At 42.5% G+C, this 22,591-nt stretch overlaps 1 protein-coding gene across 1 annotated transcript in view; it reads right to left on the bottom strand.

Moving 5' to 3' along the window:
- The window catches only part of DNAH3 (dynein axonemal heavy chain 3), a 694,204-nt gene that overhangs the window by 325,253 nt on the left and 346,360 nt on the right, over positions 1–22,591 (bottom strand). Inside the window, exons 20-23 of the mRNA XM_085629109.1 lie at positions 14,872–14,986; positions 10,843–10,959; positions 7,278–7,457; positions 4,885–5,021 (exon numbers count right to left, since the gene is read on the bottom strand). Coding sequence (XP_085485235.1) covers positions 4,885–5,021; positions 7,278–7,457; positions 10,843–10,959; positions 14,872–14,986 — 549 coding nt within the window. The remainder of the gene's footprint in view (positions 1–4,884; positions 5,022–7,277; positions 7,458–10,842; positions 10,960–14,871; positions 14,987–22,591) is intronic.

Genomic DNA, 22,591 nt, shown 5'->3' on the forward strand with positions numbered 1-22,591 from the left:
AGCGGCATGGCTGAGATGGGAGCCTTCTATGGCGGGTATACGGTGGACCCCGACGTTCGAAGATCGCGTGTCACTCTACGCGGATGACATTTTGCTCTACCTCACCTCGCCGCGGAAATCACTGACGGTGATGTTCGATGTCTTGACCTCCTTCGGCCGCAATTCTGGGCTTGTTATTAATTGGGCTAAGTCTTGTGTGTATGTGTTGGTAGGCGACCCCCCTCTTCTCCCTCGCGGCTGTCCGATTCAGATCTCTCAGGCTGGATTTAAATATCTAGGCATCCACGTTTCCCTAAGTTCAGCGGATCGTTACTCTCTGAACCTGTTGCCGCCGCTTCAGCGGCTTCGGGCGGACGTAGTCCGGTGGCGGAGGCTTCCGTTATCACCGCTGGGTAGAGCAGCGTTATTTAAAATGATGTCTCTGCCACGTTTTTTGTATGCCCTACAGAATACGATGGACGTGGTGCCTGCACGGTATTTTCGGGAGGTGGAAAGCCTGCAGCGACAGCTGGTGTGGGATGGGAGACCACGCATCGCCCTTCCTAAGCTGACTCTTCCATGGTACGATGGTGGCATAGCTCTTCCTGATATCAGACGGTATTACTGGGCGTCCCAGCTGGTGGCAGTGAACCATGGGACGTATGGCCCGGCTTTGAACCCCGCGTATGAGATGGACAAGCTACTGTTGCCGGGGGGGGGATTTCAATCGAATGCTTTACTCCAAGAAGGGACGCGCTAACCTCACGGGCCCCACGAACAACGCTGTCCGTGCATGGCACGGCGCCACTGCCGCTATGGGCTGGAAGGGTCGCCTGACTCGGGCGACTCCGCTGTATGCCTCTGAAGATTTGGGCGGGCTGTGGCGCACTAAGGGATTCGAGAAGTGCGACACGATTGGTATTAGCCGAGTCGGGGATCTGTGGGCGAAGGGCGCTTTTAAAACGTTCGATGTCCTTCGGGCCGAATATAGCCTGAGCGACAGGGAATTCTTTCGCTACGCGCAGATTCGCCATGCCCTGCTCTCTGCTTTTCCGAACCCGGCTGCTATCCCTGAGGCCTCCCCTCTGGAAGACCGTATACTTGATGGTTACTTGCCCGATAGCACCATTTCCCTGATCTACAAAAAAATGATTAATGCTCGCGCTGACCTCCTCACCCGCCTGCGAGAAGTATGGGTCGCAGATGGCCTAGAGTTGGATGACGAGGACTGGGTTGCGGCTGTAGCCTCGCCGAGAGAGGTGGCCATACCCGCTCGCCTCAGGTTTGTGCAGTTAAAGATACTACACAGGGTCTACGTTACCGGTCCCCGCTTGCTTCGCTTGGGGTATTCGAGCGAGGGTTTATGTAGGCGTGGCTGTGGCCTGCTTGGTACTTTTCTGCATATTTTGTGGGAATGTCCAGTGGTTGTCCGGTTCTGGGCTAGGGTGCATGCAGTGATGGAAGAGGTCACTGGTGTGGCCCTACTCCCGGAGGCGCGGCGCTGTGTGTTGAATGTGTGGGAACCGACTGACTGTGATGCGGCCCAGGAGCGTTGGGTGACTCTGGGTAATATGATAGCCAAAAGAGACATTGCGCAGCTGTGGGGCTCGGGTAGGTGTCCTACGGTGTCGAAGTGGAGAGAAAACATGGATTGGTGCATGTTCCGGGAGAAATCCGTGTATGTTGCTAGAGGCAAACCCAAAAAATGGGAAAAGATGTGGGGTCCGTGGAATTCCTACCGTGGTGACATATGCACGCCCCCCCTGGTGATTGCTTCTGACGTAGCCCTGTCCCCCTAGCTCGGACATTCCTGTTCCCGCCTGGAATTGGTACATGTGTGCTTCCCTGCCCCGCCTCCCGCCTCGCTCAAAACTGGCTTCTGCATGTAGTGCTGCTGAGAGGAGGCTGCCCCCCCCCCCCCCCCCCCCATGGGAGAGCAAGTTCCTGCCTATATAGTTTTCATGCCTGGTTTTAGTTTTGTTTTGCGTGTTTTGTTTTGTAAAATATTAAATCAAAGCCTTTCTGTAGCATGAAGTCTTGTTGTGGGCAGTTTAGTCGCACTCTGTGCAGGCTGCTCCTTTGTTCGCTGTATTGACTCTACTTCTTGCACACTAGCGGCCGGCCTCTGAGGTTGTAGGCCCGTGATTGTACATAACTGCTGTGTCAAATAAAGGTTTTGGAAAAAAAAAAAAAAAAAAAAAGACAGAAATGTTGGTCTGTGGCAATCATAATCCTGTTTTATATCCGGATTTACGGGGCTGCATTAATAACAAACCCAAGAGATATCTTGGGGTTCTTTTTTCATCTTCTGTTAAAGATCTTTATGGGTTGAACTTTGTCCCCCTTCTTCAGAAAGTTTGCTCAATGCTATTTCGCTGGAATAAACTACCATTATCAATCTTGGGCCGAAAATTGAATCCCTATTTTCTTGTTTTTTGTGGGTGCATAAAACACCTCGCATCGCGAAGAACCCTCTTTATGAGGATTTGGATAATGGCGGCCTCGCACTCCCAAATATTAGAGATTATTACAGTGCTTACTTTGCCCAGTATTTGACCCGATTCAAAGTCCTAAATTTAAATTCAAATGCATTCATTAGTTTTTTCTTTGACTTAATTTTTTCGGAAAGTCAAATACCTTCCCCTCTTCAAGTACCTAAATGTCCTAAATTGGTTAGGTATAAAATATTTGCATGGTTTTTTAGGAAGCGTACCGCCATGCTTAAAAGATACTCTCTTTCTTTGTTTAATTCTTCCTCTCCGTTATCTATTTTATTCCCATTTAGCGGACAGGGTCCAGGAGCTGACTTAATGGCCTATTGGACTAAAGCTGGATTTAGTAAAGTGGGCGGTTTTATACAAAATTTAAGGTGGATAACCCCGTCTGAGATGCGAACAGTATTACCCGGAAATTTTTTGTTAGCTGGGTCTTACAATAAAATCTATCAATCTCTCTTGCAATATTCTCCCATATCGCTTACTCAGATTTCCCTATTAAACAATGATCTTTTTTTTAATAACACCTTGATTAGGAAACCTGGAGAGTGGAAACGTCTTTTAGCTCAGTCTAGACAAGGTGACTTGGGCTCTAAAGCTGCTAAAAAATGGTGGGCACAAGAAAATCATGTTCTATCATTGAGCACATGGCGGACCATTAATCAGCTTAATTTTTCCACATTAAGGGGCGCTAACTGGCGCAGAATGTTATTTTTTGGCAAGTGGCTTCTGTATCGTACCCCGGTGGCAATCGCCAAAATGTATAGTAATTACATACCGAATTGTTTTAGATGTCTGAACTTCGCCCCTGCTAATTGGACACATGTAATCATTGATTGTAATATGGTGAAAGTATTTTGGGAAGATATATTTGCTTTCTTACGTTTAAATTGCAATATTCGAATATTTTTGAATGCTAAATTGATGCTTTATGGTTTCGATTCGCATCTTAATTTTTCTGCATCACTTGTCAAATTGGTCTATATTTGCATGGCAGTGGCTAGATCGCTGTTGTTACAGAATTGGCGTACAAATCAGATTCCATCCTTTCATGAATGGCTACTTAAAATGCAAAAAGTAAAAATCAGTGAGCGAAGTTATGCTTTGAGGATTGGGGGGGAAGAAAATTTGAAAAAATTTGGGGTAATCTATTTTGACTCATTTATTACTTTTTTGCTCTTTGTTTTTCTATACCTGTCAGTCAACTTATGTTAATACCTGTTGTTGAAAGCAGGGCTTCCAGTACATGCTATTTCCTGGTCTTTGTCTTGTGTATGCATTTTGAACTCTAATTATGTATGACACCAATCAATTTCAATAAAAAAAAAAAAAAAAAAAAAATAATAATAATTTTTTGAAAAATTAATCAAAATTAGTTTTAATAACATATAATGCAATGCCGGCATTTGGTTCTATAGTTTAGCATCCTGGCGTCCATTGTGGATTTGAGGACGCATTTGATACTAAAAAGATAGATTAAAAAAATGCAAGTGCTGCGAACAGCAGCCGTTCTCGTTCTGGTAGTTTGCATTATTCCCAAGCGTTGGCACTACATTTTTCCCATGGACGGGGCGTAATTACCCGTAGTAGCTAACATTTGGGAATTTAGCATAACAAGCAATAGGAAAAGTATCGAAATTTCACAAGATTACCCCCACATAACAGATATTTTGCCCTGACCAAATCATGATACACAGGTCCTGGAAGGTGGTTCCCAATTTCACTCTTGATTACATGCATCCTGTCTCTATGTCAGGCAAGTGAAAGGTTGTATTATTATTTCAGTCTTGATGATTTGGAAAAGGGAATGTCTCTAGCACATGTGTCTGCACTGTAGCTCGAACAGATATATATTTAAAAAAAACAGTGTTCATGAAAAGTATTTCCACCCTTCCACCACTTTCACTTTTTACTTCACACTTCGCAACGAGTAAAAAACATTTTTTTTCCATGATCCCCTTTTAAACTGTAATCCTTAATAATTATTTTTCAAAATCCATACCTGTTGAATGTATCAGTGGCTTTTACATTAGGACATGCACCAGAGTAAAAAGATAGGGCGCGAATATGGTGCTTGTGTGGAAATGTCTACATTTAATCAGGAAAAGTAACCTTTAAAGATGTTTACCTTTAATGGGATTAAACATATCTGTTTTCCCTGGTTATTTCAGCTGTTTTGAGCAGCTGGAGTCTCCAGGGGAAAATCCAGTTCTGTGGTGTTAGCACTTCACTCATAATCCTGATAGGCACAGTATCGCCAGTTTTCGGGCCAATTGAATATTAAGATTAAGTAATGAGTATGTAACTCCATTATATCCCCCCTTTCACCTCTCCTGCAGAAATATGCCAAGTAATAATTAATCAGCATGGGTGAATTTCAAACTTGCATACCACCAATGGATCACTGTACCTGGGAAAGAACAGTCTTTTCTTCTCCAAATACAAATTAAGCCCTTTTTGGATGTCTTCCAAGAGAATATTTGCTTCAGTAAGCCTTCCAAGCATGTTTGGCTGTTCAGTGGCTACAAGTACTTTGGTGTCTTTAACCTATGAAGGCAAAAAATTAAATTTGACTTTCATTCACTCTTCAATTCTGAAGTATTGTGTTGGAACCAGCAATGTAGTATTTTTGTTCACTTTTCCACAGTTTTTTCAAGAGAGGGGTATAAAAACCATGAAAAGATATGTAATTGATGTCTAAAACTGTATATTTGAAAATGTATAGTTTTGATCATGAATAAGTAGACTCACCTCTCATCAACTGGGCAAAATCCCTTTAATTGATTAGATGTGGCATGTGAAAGATGGTACATGTGAAAGATAACAGAGGTCATATGAAAGTTTCTTACTATGAATGGGCAAAGCTCTGCCTGACTCAAATGATTTCTGTGAAGACTGGCTAACCTTTCTATCAGCACTACATCAATGAAGATAGCCCTGTAGAAGAAGCTAAAATCCTTTTTGAAGCACCATGCTGGAATCACAATCGATGGCAAAGCCAGAAATTCCACTTATCACACACTAACCCATATTAGATATCGCTATTATATCTTTGGTATACTTGAATAGTGCCCTTTGGTGTTCATTTCTTGAGTGGGAGGGAACCTACGTTGACATTTCTTAAAATGTCTGTAGGGTTCACAGAATGATCGTGTTGACATCCACGAGGGAAAAAGAAAGAAATGTGTTTAGTTATGATCACATATTACCTGCACATCTAATCATCTGGTAGCTAATGTATGGGAGGTGTATCCATTCCTTTTGATTTTACTAAAATTCTATACATTTACAGGGACTTTCAAGCAGTCCTCTTCATTCACCTGTTTTTGTTGTTTCATTCACATTTTTTTCCACCCACTGCAGCTTTTAATATGAGGCACTGGGCCAGCCCTTGGCAACTTCGCTGTGAGTCGGACCATTCTGCTATTTCGCAAGGACACCCACAGCAGTTTACTTCTGTGATACGGACTACTATGACAATATGCGCTTTTTAGGACCAAAAACTGTTTTGCTTTTAGCCTGGCAGCTCTCCCAACAAAAACGTTTTACAAAAACCATGACAAAACAAGCATTGACAAAGCCAAAAGGCTGGCAGCCAACGACCGATCTATTGTCTTTGGCAATGTCTGTTTTTATTAGGTTAACTTAACTGTCTCTAAACCTTGAAATACTTGACAAAGTCTAATTTCCATTCACAAAATATAGGTGAAACGTAGCCGGGAGACTTGCCATGGACAGTCTCCAAACCCCAGTCATGAGGAACTGGCCATTCACTACATTGTTTATTAACTGTTCCTACAGTGCAGCCAAAGACTGTGCAATTATAAGCCCTGGACTACCAAGCTCCCTCTACTATAAAGTTGGTGGGGACATGTGGGTTTAGTTGAACTTCTGTGGTGGGCTTCCATTTCGAATATCCACCTAAAATGTTTCATGAGCAATAAGGGCCTGACTCATAAGGGTACTTTGGTATGTAACACCTTATTCTGTGGGAGGACAGAAGTAAAACAACATCCATTGTTGGTATGTGGAGGAAAACCCAAATGGTTGACTGAAAAAATAATATTTGCCACAACCAAAAAAGTTAGCATGTGCAAATAATTCTATTTGGCACATACCCATGAATAAATGTTCACCAGACACGTTTTTGCTTGGGAGTGACGTGAAAGTCATAAAAGGATGCAGCTTTGCAAAAATGCTACAGGAAACTTTACAAAAAAGTCACAAAATATATTCCACATGTAGGCATGAGTCTATGGGAGTACATTTCCGACAGTTTAGTAAAGTTACAAAATGTGGAGTGCTACCGCTGAACAAACATTTACTAATACACTCATCTCCATTTCAAATACCTGATACAAATTGGCTTTTTCTTTATTATGATACGTGGAAAATCTCAAACGACTTTCAATATGGATTAGATAGCTTTTACGTTTCTTCAATTGCACATTGATCTTCATCAGGAGTCTGTTTTGTGCCTTACTTGTTTGACCATATTCTGTACTTAATTCCTGTAGTAGACTGGGCAATCAAAGCACCTATATTGTTTGATGTGCAGAGGGTAGAAAGTCGAGCATTCTCAGTTGGAGGCCCATGATTGTGCTATCCTACCTGCCACTTTGAGAATGGTCTCCACCAAAAAGATACATTCTTTTAGTATTGACAACTATAATAAAAATAACACATTGTTTTCTTTGGGGATGTTGATATACCATTTCCAAAGATCAAGAAGCCTAGAAATTAGTCAAGTTAAAATGGCATTGTGTTCCACTATATATGCATTAAACACAAACAGCTACTAACCGCTTCGGCCATTATATCCTTCCAGTAGCTGTCTACTATGCCAAACTTTCGTCCTTCTTCTGGCATTTGAGCTATAATATCTTCTGAGCTGAAGATGGGCTCCAGGTAGAGCCAGGTAGCTTGGCATTTTAACCAGGCATCTAAAATATTTTGCATAGACGTCAGTTTATGTTCCCATTCCTGCAAACAAAGTAAGACACAAAACCAAGCTGGCTGTCAGGATGGTAAGAACTAACATTTGAAAAGCAGGGTAATTACATTATTATACAGAGCCCCCAGTTAACAGAGATTTTGTGCTTGCATAGACGGCAAAATTGACCAGTTTCAAATGTCTTTCAATATTTCAAAGGTGACCCAAAACAAGTACTTATATCTGCATTTTAGCCATCTTGTTCTCATTAAAAAACTGTTACGGATATACAGTATGGACTGCAGCAGCAGTGTCCTTGTGTCACATTTATGATTTGAAAGCAACTCATTCCATGTACTAAAGTTCATAAGGCCAATTAAGCATTATTGCCTTCTGTGCAGGTCATTAAAAATGGTGGGGTTAATAACGGTAATAACTCACCTCTCAGTTATGGGCCCGACCTGAGGGTGAGGGCGCATAATGGATCGAATGTGGAACATATTAAGTAGAAATCGGAATTTGGATGCAGATGCCAAGGTAGTTCTGCTCATTTTTCTATTTACTTAGAACAGGAGACATTTGAATGAATTATTGATTGACCATGAATATAAGATTTATATATGAGTATATTGGGGCTGATGTATAAATATACTGTTGCACGGATACTTAAATATCTTCAGTGTATGATGCTAGATTTTCCTCACCAAAAAACTCCAGGTGGGTCCACTCTTTATACGCTGCTCTGGATTACAACAATAGGACTCTCAATTGTTTTCCATTAAACCATGATTCATAGACTACTTTATCTTAAGAGCTCCCACTTCAGTGAAGTTAGCCTCTAGCTAGGCACACAGTAAATTACACCAAGTCACTTTCTCTAAAATTGTGTGAGGGTAGGTATTCCTAACTTTAATGCCACTTCCGTTCCACAGGGGGGGAAATCAGAACCTGGACATTACAGTAAAATCACTAGGGGCTTATTACGATGTCAGTTGGAGTTGCCTTTGAACAACACTGTATACACTCACTTTTCTCTATGGGAGCTTGTGTCGCGACCGTAAACCGGCTGTAATACAGGCTCCTATAGCAAAATGGGTGTGTGTGTATAAAACCCTGGACCCTGTGGCAAGCACCCAATGGTGCCTGCCAAACAGTGCAGGGATTTACAGGGTATACCCTGGGTACCCACTCAACCACCAACCGTAGAATGCGGAGGCAAGGGGGCTCGGCTAGGTGCCACCAAAGTCGTTCTCTGTCAGCCTTTCTGTGTCAGAAAGGCAGCACGGAAAGGCTATGGGAAACCATCATCGTAACCCTGATGGTGGAAACCCTGGCCTTAGGGGATTACTGTGCAGTTCCGACCAGCTGGAAGACTCTGAGAGCTGGTCAGAGCTGAGTCGGAATGACCCGTCTCATTTACGTTCCGACCTCTGACATCGCAATCGTGCGGTCAGACCGCAAACCGACCGTGTCGGTCGGAAAGCCTCCGACCGCGGTCGGAAAGCTTCCTTCTAGCGGTCAGAAGCTTTTCGATCAACATTGTAATCGGTCCCCGTGTCAAGAGAGTTGGTATATTTCTATGTCTACTCAGGTCCATCGCAGATGCTACACATTGATATATAAGAGAAGAGTAAAAAATGTGATGCATCAAGTCTACAGTACTGATGTGTCATAGATCCTATATAAGGATATCACCTCATCTTCCTAATGTTTTCAGATCAGTCATGCCTCAGTTCTAGGACATTAATACTATTGCTGTTGAGGTTATGGCTTAATTCTTGACTGCACTTCAAGCGGTGGCGTCTGAACCTCAAGAGCATAGCTCCTACTACTGAATGTAGAGTTGAGTATGCTAACCATAGTAATGTGGTAGCACTACTGTTCAACCTCTGTCACAAGGGGCAGAGTAGACTCAAAGTTATCCATATGGGGAGTGCACAATTGCTGGCTATCTTTTTCTTAATACCTTTTCCAATCGATTTTACGTTGCCACAAGGAATAAACCCAGAGATAACGCATGCCACACTGCTTAGGTGAGGGTCTAGCATCTTTTCAACAGAAACCCAAGCCAAACATCCACATTTTAGTGACACAACAATAGAGGGCTATTAGTAGGGTTCCAGTAAGAACTACTGGAAGCAAGCGTAGTATTTTTTAGAGTATTGACACACATCTGCTGGTTCCTCCTCGCTGTCATTGCACAATATCATAATTCCACAGCGCCAAGATGAATTATGTGTAATTTTGACTCCCCGAGGTAGGGTACCCCGAAATGCATTGGGGCAGTATTTGACTGATTGAATCCTGGAGGTGAAAAAATCATGACAATCTTTCATCAAAAGTCAAATTTTTGCTTCACTTAAGTGGAAGTCTTAAGTTTTTCATTTTTGAAAAAGAAGAATTTGATTGGCAATTACTTACAGCTGAGCATGTCCCGTGTATGCAGACTTATTAAGTGTTATGACTATTAGGCTGGAAGGAGTTAGTAGGGGATGGAGGATTAACCTTTTGAGTGCCCTCACGAAATGTTATACCTGTAATTGTGTGAGTTAGCAATAATCTTTTTTTGTTAATAGGCATTGGAGATTATTTATGCTTCCCCTACTCAGAGTGCAAAAATAATATGAGATACTTGTCACACAGCAATAAGCATACTTTTTGTTTGTATACTCAGTGCTAAGCCCTTACTGCAACAGGTACGCCCAGATGTGGATCCCGTGCCCCTGACAGAAACACGCTGCACCTGACTGATAAGCCCCAATCAGGGCAAAAGTGGTCTTGGGTTGATTGTGTTCCAGATCAATGAGGACTTAGCCTGGCAGATTGCCGCTGGACTGTTCCCATTGGAGCAGGGCCAAGACTGACTTGCAAATGGCTAGTTCCAAATTGAGGTGGCATGGTATGCAAAATAAAGATGGACTGGAATGAGGCGTGAGTATCAGTGGCTGAGAATAATTCAAGTATTCCAGCCATCACTTTTTTGTATACTTCAGCGCAATGTTATAGCGGTCACTGCCATTTTATGTTTTGATGTTGGGTCCCATCTTATATCTTGTGTGAATATTCAAAATGCTGGAGATCACATACAACACAAAAGTGATCAAGATCAACACCTATACATCACTGATATACATCAAAGAATTAAAGATATTTTGTACCTGACACTGCACGGGTGTAAAAGGTTAAGTAAAGTGGTGGTTATAAGCGCCGAAAAAGATCTCAGTTCTAAACTATCTTCAAGAGTAGCCTTGGTAAACCTGTACGTATAGCATTAATTAACAGTGACACCTGGGTCATACTTCCCTCTAGTCTAACACCAACTAAATTTCAGCTTGGTCTTTCCGCCCTCTTGGACGTTGTATAAAAAGATGTCAGCCATACTAATGTGCAAAATCATCGTAAGAAGAAATTGGAGAATTGTAGGCTCTATCTTACTCTGGCTTCTTCTTCTATTGCTTTTATGAATGGAGAACCACACATTGTCTGCGTCTTTACAATGTGATCATCAAGAAGTAGCTGGATGTCATCAACAGCGGTGAGAATGCTTGTATTCTGCAAAGACAACACATTTAGTTAGGCAAATGCAGCAGGTTTAATTTGAAAATTGCTTTAGCAGAGCATGGAAAAACACTCACAGTGGTTGGACAAGATACATGCATGATAGCCAGATTGTTATTTGGTAACTGACTCTTTTAAAATGCCACGCAAAATCAAGAGTAGCTGTCATACTGTTGTGTACATGGAAGCCTGCAATCCCTGTATGAAAACTTTCTCTAATTTTTTTATTACAGTCTAGTTGTGACATCAAAAGTCACCTGTAAAAAGAAAAACACATAGCTGCTAAACGGGAAACAACCTTTACAACGCAGTCATTACATCGCCCTACCTTTCCATAGCAGCCATTACATCACAACATCCTTTACATCGCATGTCATTACAACGCAGCCATTACATCGCATGTCACTACAACGCAGGCATTACATCGCAAGTCATTACAATGCATACCATTACAACGCATAGCACCCTTACACTATCCAACACTTAACCTACTGTTGCACTCACTGGAGTTAGAATAGTAATTTTTACCCCTACACTATCCAACACTTACCCTACTGTTGCTCTCACTGGAGTTAGAATAGTAATTTTTACCCCTACACTATCCAACACTTACCCTACTGTTGCACTCACTGGAGTTAGAATAGTAATTTTTACCCCTATACTATCCAACACTTACCTTAAATGCGATGTAATGGTATGCATTGTAAAGGTATGCGTTGTAAAGGTATAATGCGATGTAATGGAATGCGTTGTAAAGGTAGTTTCGGCAATTTAATGGCATGCGGTGTAAAAGAATGCGTTGTAAAGGATGTTGCAATGTAAAAACTGCGTTGTAAAGGCATGCATTGTAAATGTATGCATCATACATTCCTGCTAAACTGTACAGTTCAGTTTAGTTGTGACATCATAATGCCTGCTTCCAGAGCCAGCAGACTGTGAGGGCCAGGTAAAGGAGCAGAATTACAACTATTGTTTAAACAAGGACATCGAGAACTAGTTTTTCAGCTCTTCTGGACTTTTTGTTGAAATAATTAATTAGCAAAAAGGAGAGATATAAGGCAGAATGCTTAATTTTTGCACAGCTGTAGTTCATTTCAGAAAAGTGGGAATCCCTTTGCATGTTTCCACACATAATGAACAACAGCTGTTTTTGAAAGTGACTTTCATAAAACTGCATATATTGTTTCAACAAATCACTAGCTGTATACGTTTTATGTTTGATTATACACAACAGATTCTGCACTCATTCTACATATTGGCAACCATGTTGTGTCATATGAAGGAACAAGAGACTGAGGATTTAAGCTTTTTAGAGTGACAAGTCATGGTACAATTGTGTTTTGTAATCAGAGCTACTGAAATTATACATCAGGGTACAGCCAAATTTTGCATGAGGGTTGGCGAAATTATGCTGCGGGAAAAGGAAAATTATGCATATTAATGAGGCACCTTTTGTGATAGTCTTACCTCATTGTTTTGTCATTTTTAAACATGTTAACACTGTCTAGGTAAAGGTTTCATCTTATCAATAGCAATCTAGCACCCAAATACAGCTTTATGCAAATGAAGTGTGACCTCCTAACCTTTGTGAATGACCTTCCATTGTGCTGCAACATGTGTTGCTGAGTGTTTAGTAACTTTTGAACCTTTGAGCTAGAAACATTTTTCAGGCAGACTCAGCCCTTGGGAACGGGAAGGAGTGACGATGGAGGGAGCCTTGTTCCAGGATGCGGAGTTGATCCCACATGGGGACATGATACATGCGCATGGGCTAACAGAAAATGTATTTCTTACACACACTACTATCCTTAGATATATGCAAAGACATTGGGCTCCTGAAGGGAGGGAACCGGAAGTGTATGCACTACTACAGGCGCTACACGCAATCGGCAATGGCAGACACCTGGTGCGTTGGCTTTACTGTAGGTTCCGCACACACCTCCTGATATCGCTCTCCTCTCTGAAAGCAAAATTGGAAGAGGGTCTCTCACGTGATCTTTCAGACAAGGATAGGGCTGCTCTGTTAGCATATCCTGCAAAAGTCTCTCATAATTCTAGATTTAAATTTATACTATTCTCAATATTACATAGAGCATACTTAACACCACACATAATCAGTCAAATGTTCCCATCGGCATCCTCCAAATGTCCTTGCTGTCGTATAGCCACAGCCACTCTCCTACACATGCTATGGTCATGTCCTTCACTGACTGCTCATTGGACTGACATATCAATGACCCTAGCAGAACTAATAGGCACCACACCCTAGGATACTCCAGAATGCTGCCAATTGGGACTCTATCTCAGGCCAAAGCACTCCAAAGTACTGCTGCGGTTTGCTGACTTGGCCCTAGTTCTGGTGAAACGATTGATAACCCACCACTGGAAATCCCTGAAGGCTCCACGATTGCTCTCTTGGTGGGAGGAGGTAATACACTGGGGACAGGTGCAGAGTAGCATGATATGGCGGGAGGATTACAGGGGTCTATGCAAACGACCAGTCGCACTTGAATGGGATGACCTCCTAGAAAGGTTTCGATCCCAAGATGAGATCTCTGAGTAGGAGTGATGCACTGACTGTTCATGCTAAATAAGCTTGAGCATGGTTACCCATACAATCCCACCCCCTGAGTTCTATGCCACTATTAGACTGGGTATACAATGCATCCTGATTGGAATTTGAGGCGTGGCTTAGTTACAGCCCTGCACTAGCAGTACCCCGGTGTCATCCATGATTATTGTACAATAGGTAGACACATATGTTACACCCTGTCGTCTTCAACCATGTTTTTGTTGCTCCATAATTCACACTACCACGAATAATCGATGGGTGACATCATCTAGTTGTTGGGGGAGATTACGTTGAATTGCGCTACTCTATGGAAATGCATATCTATGATTGATAATGTTCTAGAAGACCTGTAACATGCCGATATTGCACACACTACCCATTTCTCCACTGTGAATGTTATGATGCTGTTATAAATTGAAAAATGCAATAAAGTTTGTTAAAAAAAACATTTTGGGGGGAAAATCTGCAGATTATGCAGATAATTGATCAATATGTCAAATCCGACAAATTTATAACTACGAAGAAGAAGATGGGAGAGGATGTGGGGCAAAATTACACAATTCCCGTGGCCCTAACTATAATGAATAAAATACTCTCTGTCACACGTTAAAAGGATATTGCAAGTCAAAAGATCAAAAGACAGTTTTTACTCTTTGCCAGAGATTGTGTCATCAATACATTTTACATAGTGAGGGAGGCAGTGGGTATGTCCCCCTCAGCCATTTCTTGTTTTCTAGTGTCTTTCACATTTTGGATCAGCCTGTTTTGGGGGTCTGTCTTTGCTAAATAAAAGAAACAACCCTGTCTGTCATGCCACCGTTGCATGGTAGTCTGGCAGGCATTGTGCAATTTTACCAAAAGGGCTCCTTCTGTATCCACACATCATAGGTGCAGGGAGCTCAACATATGGTCTGTGGACTAAAGCAGCAGTAAATCTGTCGCCCTTGTAGCTAGTGACTTGCTTTTAGACCGTAAAATGAGTTTTTTATGGCAGCACCATCTCTTGAGATTGCACACTAACAATATGGCTAGCATTTGCATAAAAAGACTGTTATATTTTTATCATAAGCTAGGATCCTCTGTAGGGTGCTTGAGAGCCAAATCAGTAGTAGCAGCACACTACACAAATGATCAATACAATGTAAAATAATTTTAGGATCATTTGGAGATCTCATGCAAGAAAAAGCATCATATTTGTAAAGTCCTTTATCATCCTGTATTTACTGATAAAGGATAAAGGATTCCAAATTGCGATTCCTTCTTTTACAACCCCATGGCAAATGCCTTATCTCCCTAAATATCAATAATTCAATACATTGAAAATTTTAACTTACTGAGTCCCTGTACTGAACAAAACTGAAGTACATGTTGGCCCATTCCGATTTCATCTTCTCCATCGATTTCTCTAAGGAATACTCTTTACTAGCTGCTGCTCCAATTTGATCCAGTCTAAACAAAAATAATCAGAGGACAGATTCAGCCACAGGTTGTTTCAAAATATATTTTCTCCCTGTGTGAAAATACAATGAAAATGTAAAGCATCTGCTTTCAGCAAACCACATTCATACCAGTAGAGTAATCAAGTTCACTTAAAGAAAAAATACTTAGCAATCAAGAGGCCTGGGATTGGGAGTGTAACACGACCCTTCCTGAAAATAGCATTATTTGCAATCATTTTTCACCTGACTGTGCCAGCAAGATTCTGCCTATTGTTGATATGTTAAAGTAAAGGAAAATACTTTTCAACCTTATTCTACAATCAGAAACATCAACGGGGAATATGCATGTTGTAAGAAATTAGGTTATTGATTGAGAGGGGTTAAAACCCTGGAAGGAAGTCCCATAACCATCTGGGAAGGAGTCGCCAAAAGGATCTTACCAGCGTGAACAAATAATGCACAGCGAAAATACCACTCAATGGGCAGAAAGTGAGATACATCTTGGTTCTCAGACAGACTAAGGCAAATGAAGAGTAATCTATACAAACAATGTCACCCCCTAAAGTGGATGCCCAATGACCTTGATCAAAATGATATACAGCGTTTTCAGCTGCTATATAAAAAGAGAAGACTGGACTGCCAATAAACAAAACCAGGAGAATGTTTGGCAAAGCTACTATGGACCTGCAAAAACAGGAACCCACATCATTTCTGTAAACTTCGCCGAGTAGGGCAGCATAGGAACATGTAATGCAAATATGAGCAAAGGAGCCTGGGTGACCTATTTACAAGCTCACTGTGCAAGTCCAAGCTCTAACAATAGCCTGAAGCAGTAGATGCAAATATTCCTTCGGTACTCCTAAAGCCAGCTGCATACACCATGCCGACAAATTGTTCTGCATTCATCGAAGAACAGCTGTTGAAGGTTAACCAGCAGGTTGGGCAGCAGGGCCAACAGTTTGGCCCAGGTCTTCCTTAAAGCAAATACTGACTTCAGGGCAAAAAACATAATGTACCTTGTTTTTCAGGCAAACACTAAACTTGAGGAAGGTCCAGACATTTTAGAGGGAACAATTATACTTCCCATTTACAAGGAAGACGATAAAAGCAATCCAGGAAATGATTGTCTGATTTTGGATAACAAGGCTAAGCACTGTTGCTTCAAGACCTACAAGCATGGGCCAGCGACAAGGAAACTGTCTCATAGAACCAGACAAGTTTTGTACTGGGTCTGGGGCCCTGTCAAACCTCATGGCCTTCTCAATGTGCAAGGAAAACACCTTTATGCCCAAAATGGTACTCTACACATGCTTTGTCGAATTCAAAGCTGCATTCAACAGAGTGCTGACAGACATTCTATGGCACAAACGGGTTGAATGGGGTATTCCCCCAAAACTGTTGAAGGCAACAGAAACACTGCATACAGTAACATGGCTACACGTTAAATTGAGCGATAGAAGCAAGCTACCAAGGAAAATCTTCAAACCATGTGGCCTGAAGCACAGATGCATTCAGACCCTCTTTCTTTTTAACTTGTTCAATGGCAACTTTTCAAAGAATTTGGATCAGATGAAAGCGCACCCACTCAAACTGGGGGCAAACTGATTTCCAACCTACTTTACACACAACCTATTAATAATGAGTAAGACCAGGATAGGCCTTCAAAGACTGTTAAGGAAACTGCACAACTTTACTAATGCAAACTGGTTGAACATCAACCTGAAGGAAACCAATGTGCAGAAAATCAGTAAGAAGATTAATCAAAAACAGGATCGTGGACCATTAATCGGAATCCCCTTGTAAACTAAAATACATATAAATATCTTGGAGTTACAATTGACAATAGCATTACAAGCTACAAATTAGGGCTAAAGCTTAATAACTTAACTTTGCTTATTTTACACTGTCAAAAACTCTGCAGGGCCTGACACTTGCCCCTCTGCTTCAAACTCACAGTGCCACGCTGATCCCCACTTTGACATATGGGAGGGAAATAGTGAGGGGAAGGGACTAAATACTCATTGATCGATTAATAGCTAAAATCTATCGATCAAACTTTTGTCTACCGAAATTCGTCCAAGTGGGCCTGCAGTTAAGCTTCCAGAAGGAGTTTGGCTGTGAGAGGAGCATTTCTCAAAGCATATAATTGGTTCAAGAATGCACCACCCGGCACTTTGGACAACATAATCTGGCAAGAACGAAGCACTCCCCAGAGAGGTTTACTATACAAGGATTACATGGACTGCTTTGGGTAGTTCTAAAAGGAATGGGAGCCCAGGAACAACTGATGAATCTACCTTTAAGGATGCATGATGACAACTACGCGCAGGTCCAATGGGGGAAATCCAGAGAATGGAAATCCGGAAAATTAACTACCAAAATCCCTATCCGGCTAGAAGGTACACCAAGGCTGTGTCTTTGTGCCCACACTGTTTTCCTTCTACGTAAATGGGCTGGTCAGCAAACTTCAGGATTGTGACAATGATTTCCCAATGCTAAATGAAGGAAAAGTACCAATCCCGTTGTTCACTGACGACTCATTACTCCTATTCAGGACCGCAATGGGACTCCAGAGGCTAATTGACACATTTTTGGGATTCTGTGAGACCAGGGGCCAGGCATTAAATGTAGAGAAGATAAAATATATGGCAAGATGAAGGGAAAATGTAGATCAGTAAAGATAATGGGGAAACCAGTGAGAGGGTGTTTAAATGTGATTACTTGGGAGTAAGGTTAACTGAAACTCTAAGTTGGGATCCCCAAATATTCAAAAGCCATCTATCTCTATGTTATAAGTCCAAATCTGTATTGCGTTTTCACAAGCAGTCCTGGTCTCGGTGAATTACTCCTGCTCTGAAGATTTACCGAATGAAAGCCGAAAATGCTGCACTATATGGTGAAGAATTATGGGGTCATGGTGACTTGCATAAGCTAGTGGTGAGGGAAAATACATCTGTTAGGTCTTTTATACCTGTCCCAGTTAGTACTCCACTGATTTCACTGTTCTTTGACCTAGGGCTGAAGAGATTTGGGGACGTGGTCGCAATTAAACCACTGATTTACTGGCTACACATTTGGTCCACTCCGGAGAAAGGCCAATATCGTGAATCTTTGAAAGAAGTTTTAAATCTGAATGGTGCCAAGCGGATCACTTGGCTTCGCCATATAAAATTCTGGTGCAGATCGCTGGGGATGACTCGCCTATAGGAATGCCCGGAGTGCATTAGCAAGAATGATATTCTCACTGTGAAAGCTAAGTACTGGGCATTCATAGAAGAACGGTATTGTACTAATAGATCAGCGTGGCGTCTGACTATTGAGTTTCTAAATATGAAACCCTTCCCTGAGTTTGAGCTTTTTATTCACCTATGGCGAAGAGTCTCTATGTGAGATTCAGACTTGGCTGTTTACCCTTAAGGTCATTTAATGTATGGGAAATGAACATAGATACAGCAGCATATCCAGCTTGTGGTTATACACTGGAGACAGTGCAAAACATATTTCTTTTCTGCAATGAATATCATTCTCATTGCAAAAAATTGATTCGTCCCATCTGTTACAGATTGGGCATCAGACAATATAGGGTGGCATTGAGGATACTAAAATCTGATACAACATCACTCATTGTATTTGCCGTAAGCAGATTTCTGTTGAGTGTCTGCTTTAAGCACCTGAAGCTTATGTCACAGGTTGTTCGTGAGGTCCCAGCCTTAACTGAATTGCAAGTGTTGCCAACCTAGGAATTCTCACAGAGGAACGCTGATGCTCTGAGACACACAGCACCTCATGAATATGAAGTGTAATTGTATGAAGATAATACTGGTAGTATGGATCGATGATTACTGACATATTGAGGTGCCGATTACGATCCTGGAAAAACCGGGTACGAACCGTCGGTCGGAGCGTTTTCTCCGTCCGACTCGTACCCGGTCGTAAAACTTTACAAACATGGAATTACGATTCGCACGGAAACACCATTTCCGTACGAATCGTAAAAAACACCGACCGACGAAAAAATACATACGAATGTGATCCGGGAATGCTGCGACGTGGCGTCGGGACGCTTTCAGGCAGCGTTTCACGACCCAGGAAGTACGATTCGAACCGACAGCAGTCCGGACGGCAATATTTTCCCGGCACCCAAAAAGTGCCGGAAAAGCGAAGTACGGCGCGAAACGACCAGAGTAGGTGGCCCGGTACGCGCCGTACCCCCCCCAGCCCCCGTATGTACGCGCCGACCCCCCCAGCCCCCGTATGTATTTGCCGACCCCCCCAGCCCCCGTATGTACACGCCGACCCCCCAGCCCCCGTATGTACGTGCCGACCCCCCCAGCCCCCCGTATGTACGCGCCGACCCCCCCACCCCCCGTATGTACGTGCCGACCCCCCCCAGCCCCTGTATGTACGTGTTGTACCCCCCATGTATGTACACCCGTGTATGTGTCGAACCCCCCGTGTATGTACACCCGTGTACGTTCGAGTCGTACCCCCACCCGTGTATGTACACCCGTGTACGTGTCGAACCCCCCCGTGTATGTACACCCGTGTACGTTCGAGTCGTACCCCCACCTGTGTATGTACACCCGTGTACGTGTCGTACCCCCGTGTATGTACACCCGTGTACGTGTCGCACCCCCCGTGTATGTACACCCGTGTACGTGTCGAACCCCCCTTGTATGTACACCCGTGTACGTTTGAGTCGGACCCCCACCCGTGTATGTACACCCGTGTACGTGTCGAACCCCCGTGTATGTACACCTGTGTACGTTCGAGTCGTACCCCCACCCGTGTATGTACACCCGTGTACGTGTCGTACCGCCCCGTGTATGTACACCCGTGTACGTGTCGTACCCCCGTGTATGTACACCCGTGTACGTGTCGAACCCCCCCGTGTATGTACACCCGTGTACTTTTGAGTCGTACCCCCACCCGTGTATGTACACCAGTGTACGTGTCGAACCCCCCGTGTATGTACACCTGTGTACGTTCGAGTCGTACCCCCACCCGTGTATGTACACCCATGTACGTGTCGTACCGCCCTGTGTATGTACACCCGTGTACGTGTCGTACCCCCGTGTATGTACACCCGTGTACCTGTCGAACCCCCCCATGTATGTACACCCGTGTACGTTCGAGTCGTACCCCCACCCGTGAGGTACGACATGTACACGGGTGTACATACACGGGGGTTCGACACGTACACGGGTGTACATACACGGGGGGTACAACACGTACACGGGTGTACATACACGGGTGTACATACACGGGGGGTACGACACGTACACGGGTGTACATACACGGGGGTTCGACACGTACACAGGTGTACATACACGGGGGTACGACACGTACACGGGTGTACATACACGGGGGTTCGACAAGTACGTACGGGGGCTGGAGGGGGGTCGGCGCGTACATACGGGGGCTGGGCGGGGGTCAGCGCGTATGCGGGCACATGTCTCCATGGTTGCTATGGGAGTTCGGTGCGGACGGTGTTTTTACCATACGGTTGTAACATCGGACGCACGGGATGGATCGTACTTCCGCGGCCGGACTTCACTTTTCACATTTGTACGGTAAATCGTCCGTGGCGGACACATTTTCCGACCCGAGGACGTGTGGGGAATAATTCCCAATGCGATTCGTATGGACTTTTTCCCATGCGAATCGTAATTGGCAGTTTGTACGGCACTTGTACGATTCGTATGGTAAAAAGACCGGATACGAGTCGTACGGGGAATTTTTTTACCGGATCGTAATCGGCACCTTAGTATTTTATAGGACTTGATGATACAATGTTGATACGCTTTTATCTATGGCTATTTTATATGTTTATATGATTTTATAAAATGGAATATTGCTGACACCATTGTACAGTAGATAAATATGTTGTTGATTGAGTGAAAGAAATCAAAACTTTTGTAGCAGTCAAACTCTGATGTATCCAGATTGTGAAGGTCTGAAATGCGAAGATGAAAGTTACCTTGCAAACATTGGTAGCTAAATTGACATTGTTTTAGATAAATCTATATTATTACTGTATATATCAATGGTGTTTTAATGCGATCAGCATTTTTATAATAATATGCTCTTAATGTATTTATTACTGTGCACTTTAATGGCCATTTGACTGAATAAAGTTAAATTGAATTGAGTACATGGACTCTTCCTTATCGCTATTACAGCATTGGACCTCCTGGCCATGCCACGTTCAAAGAAGGAATTTAAAAGGCTCCTAAAGAAACAAATCCATTGGATATAATTCGTGGAGGATAAAAAGTAAATGACCAAGCAAGGGAGCCCGTGGCAAATAATAAACAGCTACTCCTCCTTTGGTCCCCAATCCTACCTGCTCGTTTGTTTTTCATACTACTTAAAACCAGGTTTATGTGGCAGCGATTCAGTACCTTGCTAACATTGAACAGCCTACCTCCATGGTCTAAAAATTCAAACTCCACTGTTTGCAGGCTGTGCAGCAAGGCAGAAGACACACTTATAAACATAATATATATCTGCCCAAATCTTTTGGCCAAACTCAGGCGCCTTTTAAGGAAGCCCACTATGAGTCTGGGGGTTCAGGCGTGCAGTTGTTGAGTGCATGAGCACCACAAATGTAGCATTTAATGCGAGTTTAGTTAAATTCTTAATGCAGTTTGTAGAACAGGTTGAGTCTACGCATTGTTCAAAGCCCTGTGAATAACATTTATAAAAGGCATTGTTAGGAAAGGGGAATCAATGTAACATTTGCACTCCTCTGTAATGAAACTTTTCGGTGTTACTACTGCTGGATAATAGTCGTATTTCTAAATAAGTGTTAAACTCTTGATTTATGAAACCTCGATAAAGACCCAGCGACTTTGCCTATTATGCCCCAAGTCCCACAGTATTCAATACCCTTAATTTTGTGCATATACTAGATGCATTGACTCCAAAAAAACATCTTGAGTAATTGTCCACCATTGTTCCAAGTTTGCACAGCTTCTCGTGCATTTTTTCTCTACATAAGCACTGGAAGCACTGTCTTGCTACAGCCTAAAAAATTATCCAGGTCTATCTTACAACACGCTCTTAGTATGCGTAGTATCTCATTGACTTTAACTTTGGTGAAAATAGCATTCAACGCCAATCGAGGTAGATTGGGATGTGATATACATTTTATTTACTGTACTACAAATGAATGTTATCATCTGATTGAAACTTACCATTGTAATTTTTCTTTTATTGAAGTAAGTACTGTACAACTTTTTTTTTAATTATGTTGCATTTTACTAGTGATAAGGGTACTTTTATAACATATGTTGCTTTAGTCATGTGATGGTTTTTAATTAACTAACCCATGAAAATTAATACATTTAATTGAAAAATTGGGTTAGAACCCTTCTCAAGCAACAACCACAATCCTGGTCAGGGTGAACCACAAAAGTCACTAAATTAGCCAGTCCTTAACCCTGGTAGCTTGGCACAAAAGCAGTCAGACTTAACTTAAAGGCACCAACTGCGGGTATCTAGTAATGTGAAAAATGAGTAAAGTTCAACATTTAAGGGTGACTGCTTTGGTTCGGATACTTGACGTGGATTGGACCAGGTCTGATCTTACCTTTGGACTTAGAGGAAATTG

The sequence above is a fragment of the Triturus cristatus genome, chromosome 10 (assembly GCF_964204655.1).
Source record: "Triturus cristatus chromosome 10, aTriCri1.1, whole genome shotgun sequence".
Taxonomy (NCBI): Eukaryota; Metazoa; Chordata; class Amphibia; order Caudata; family Salamandridae; genus Triturus; species Triturus cristatus.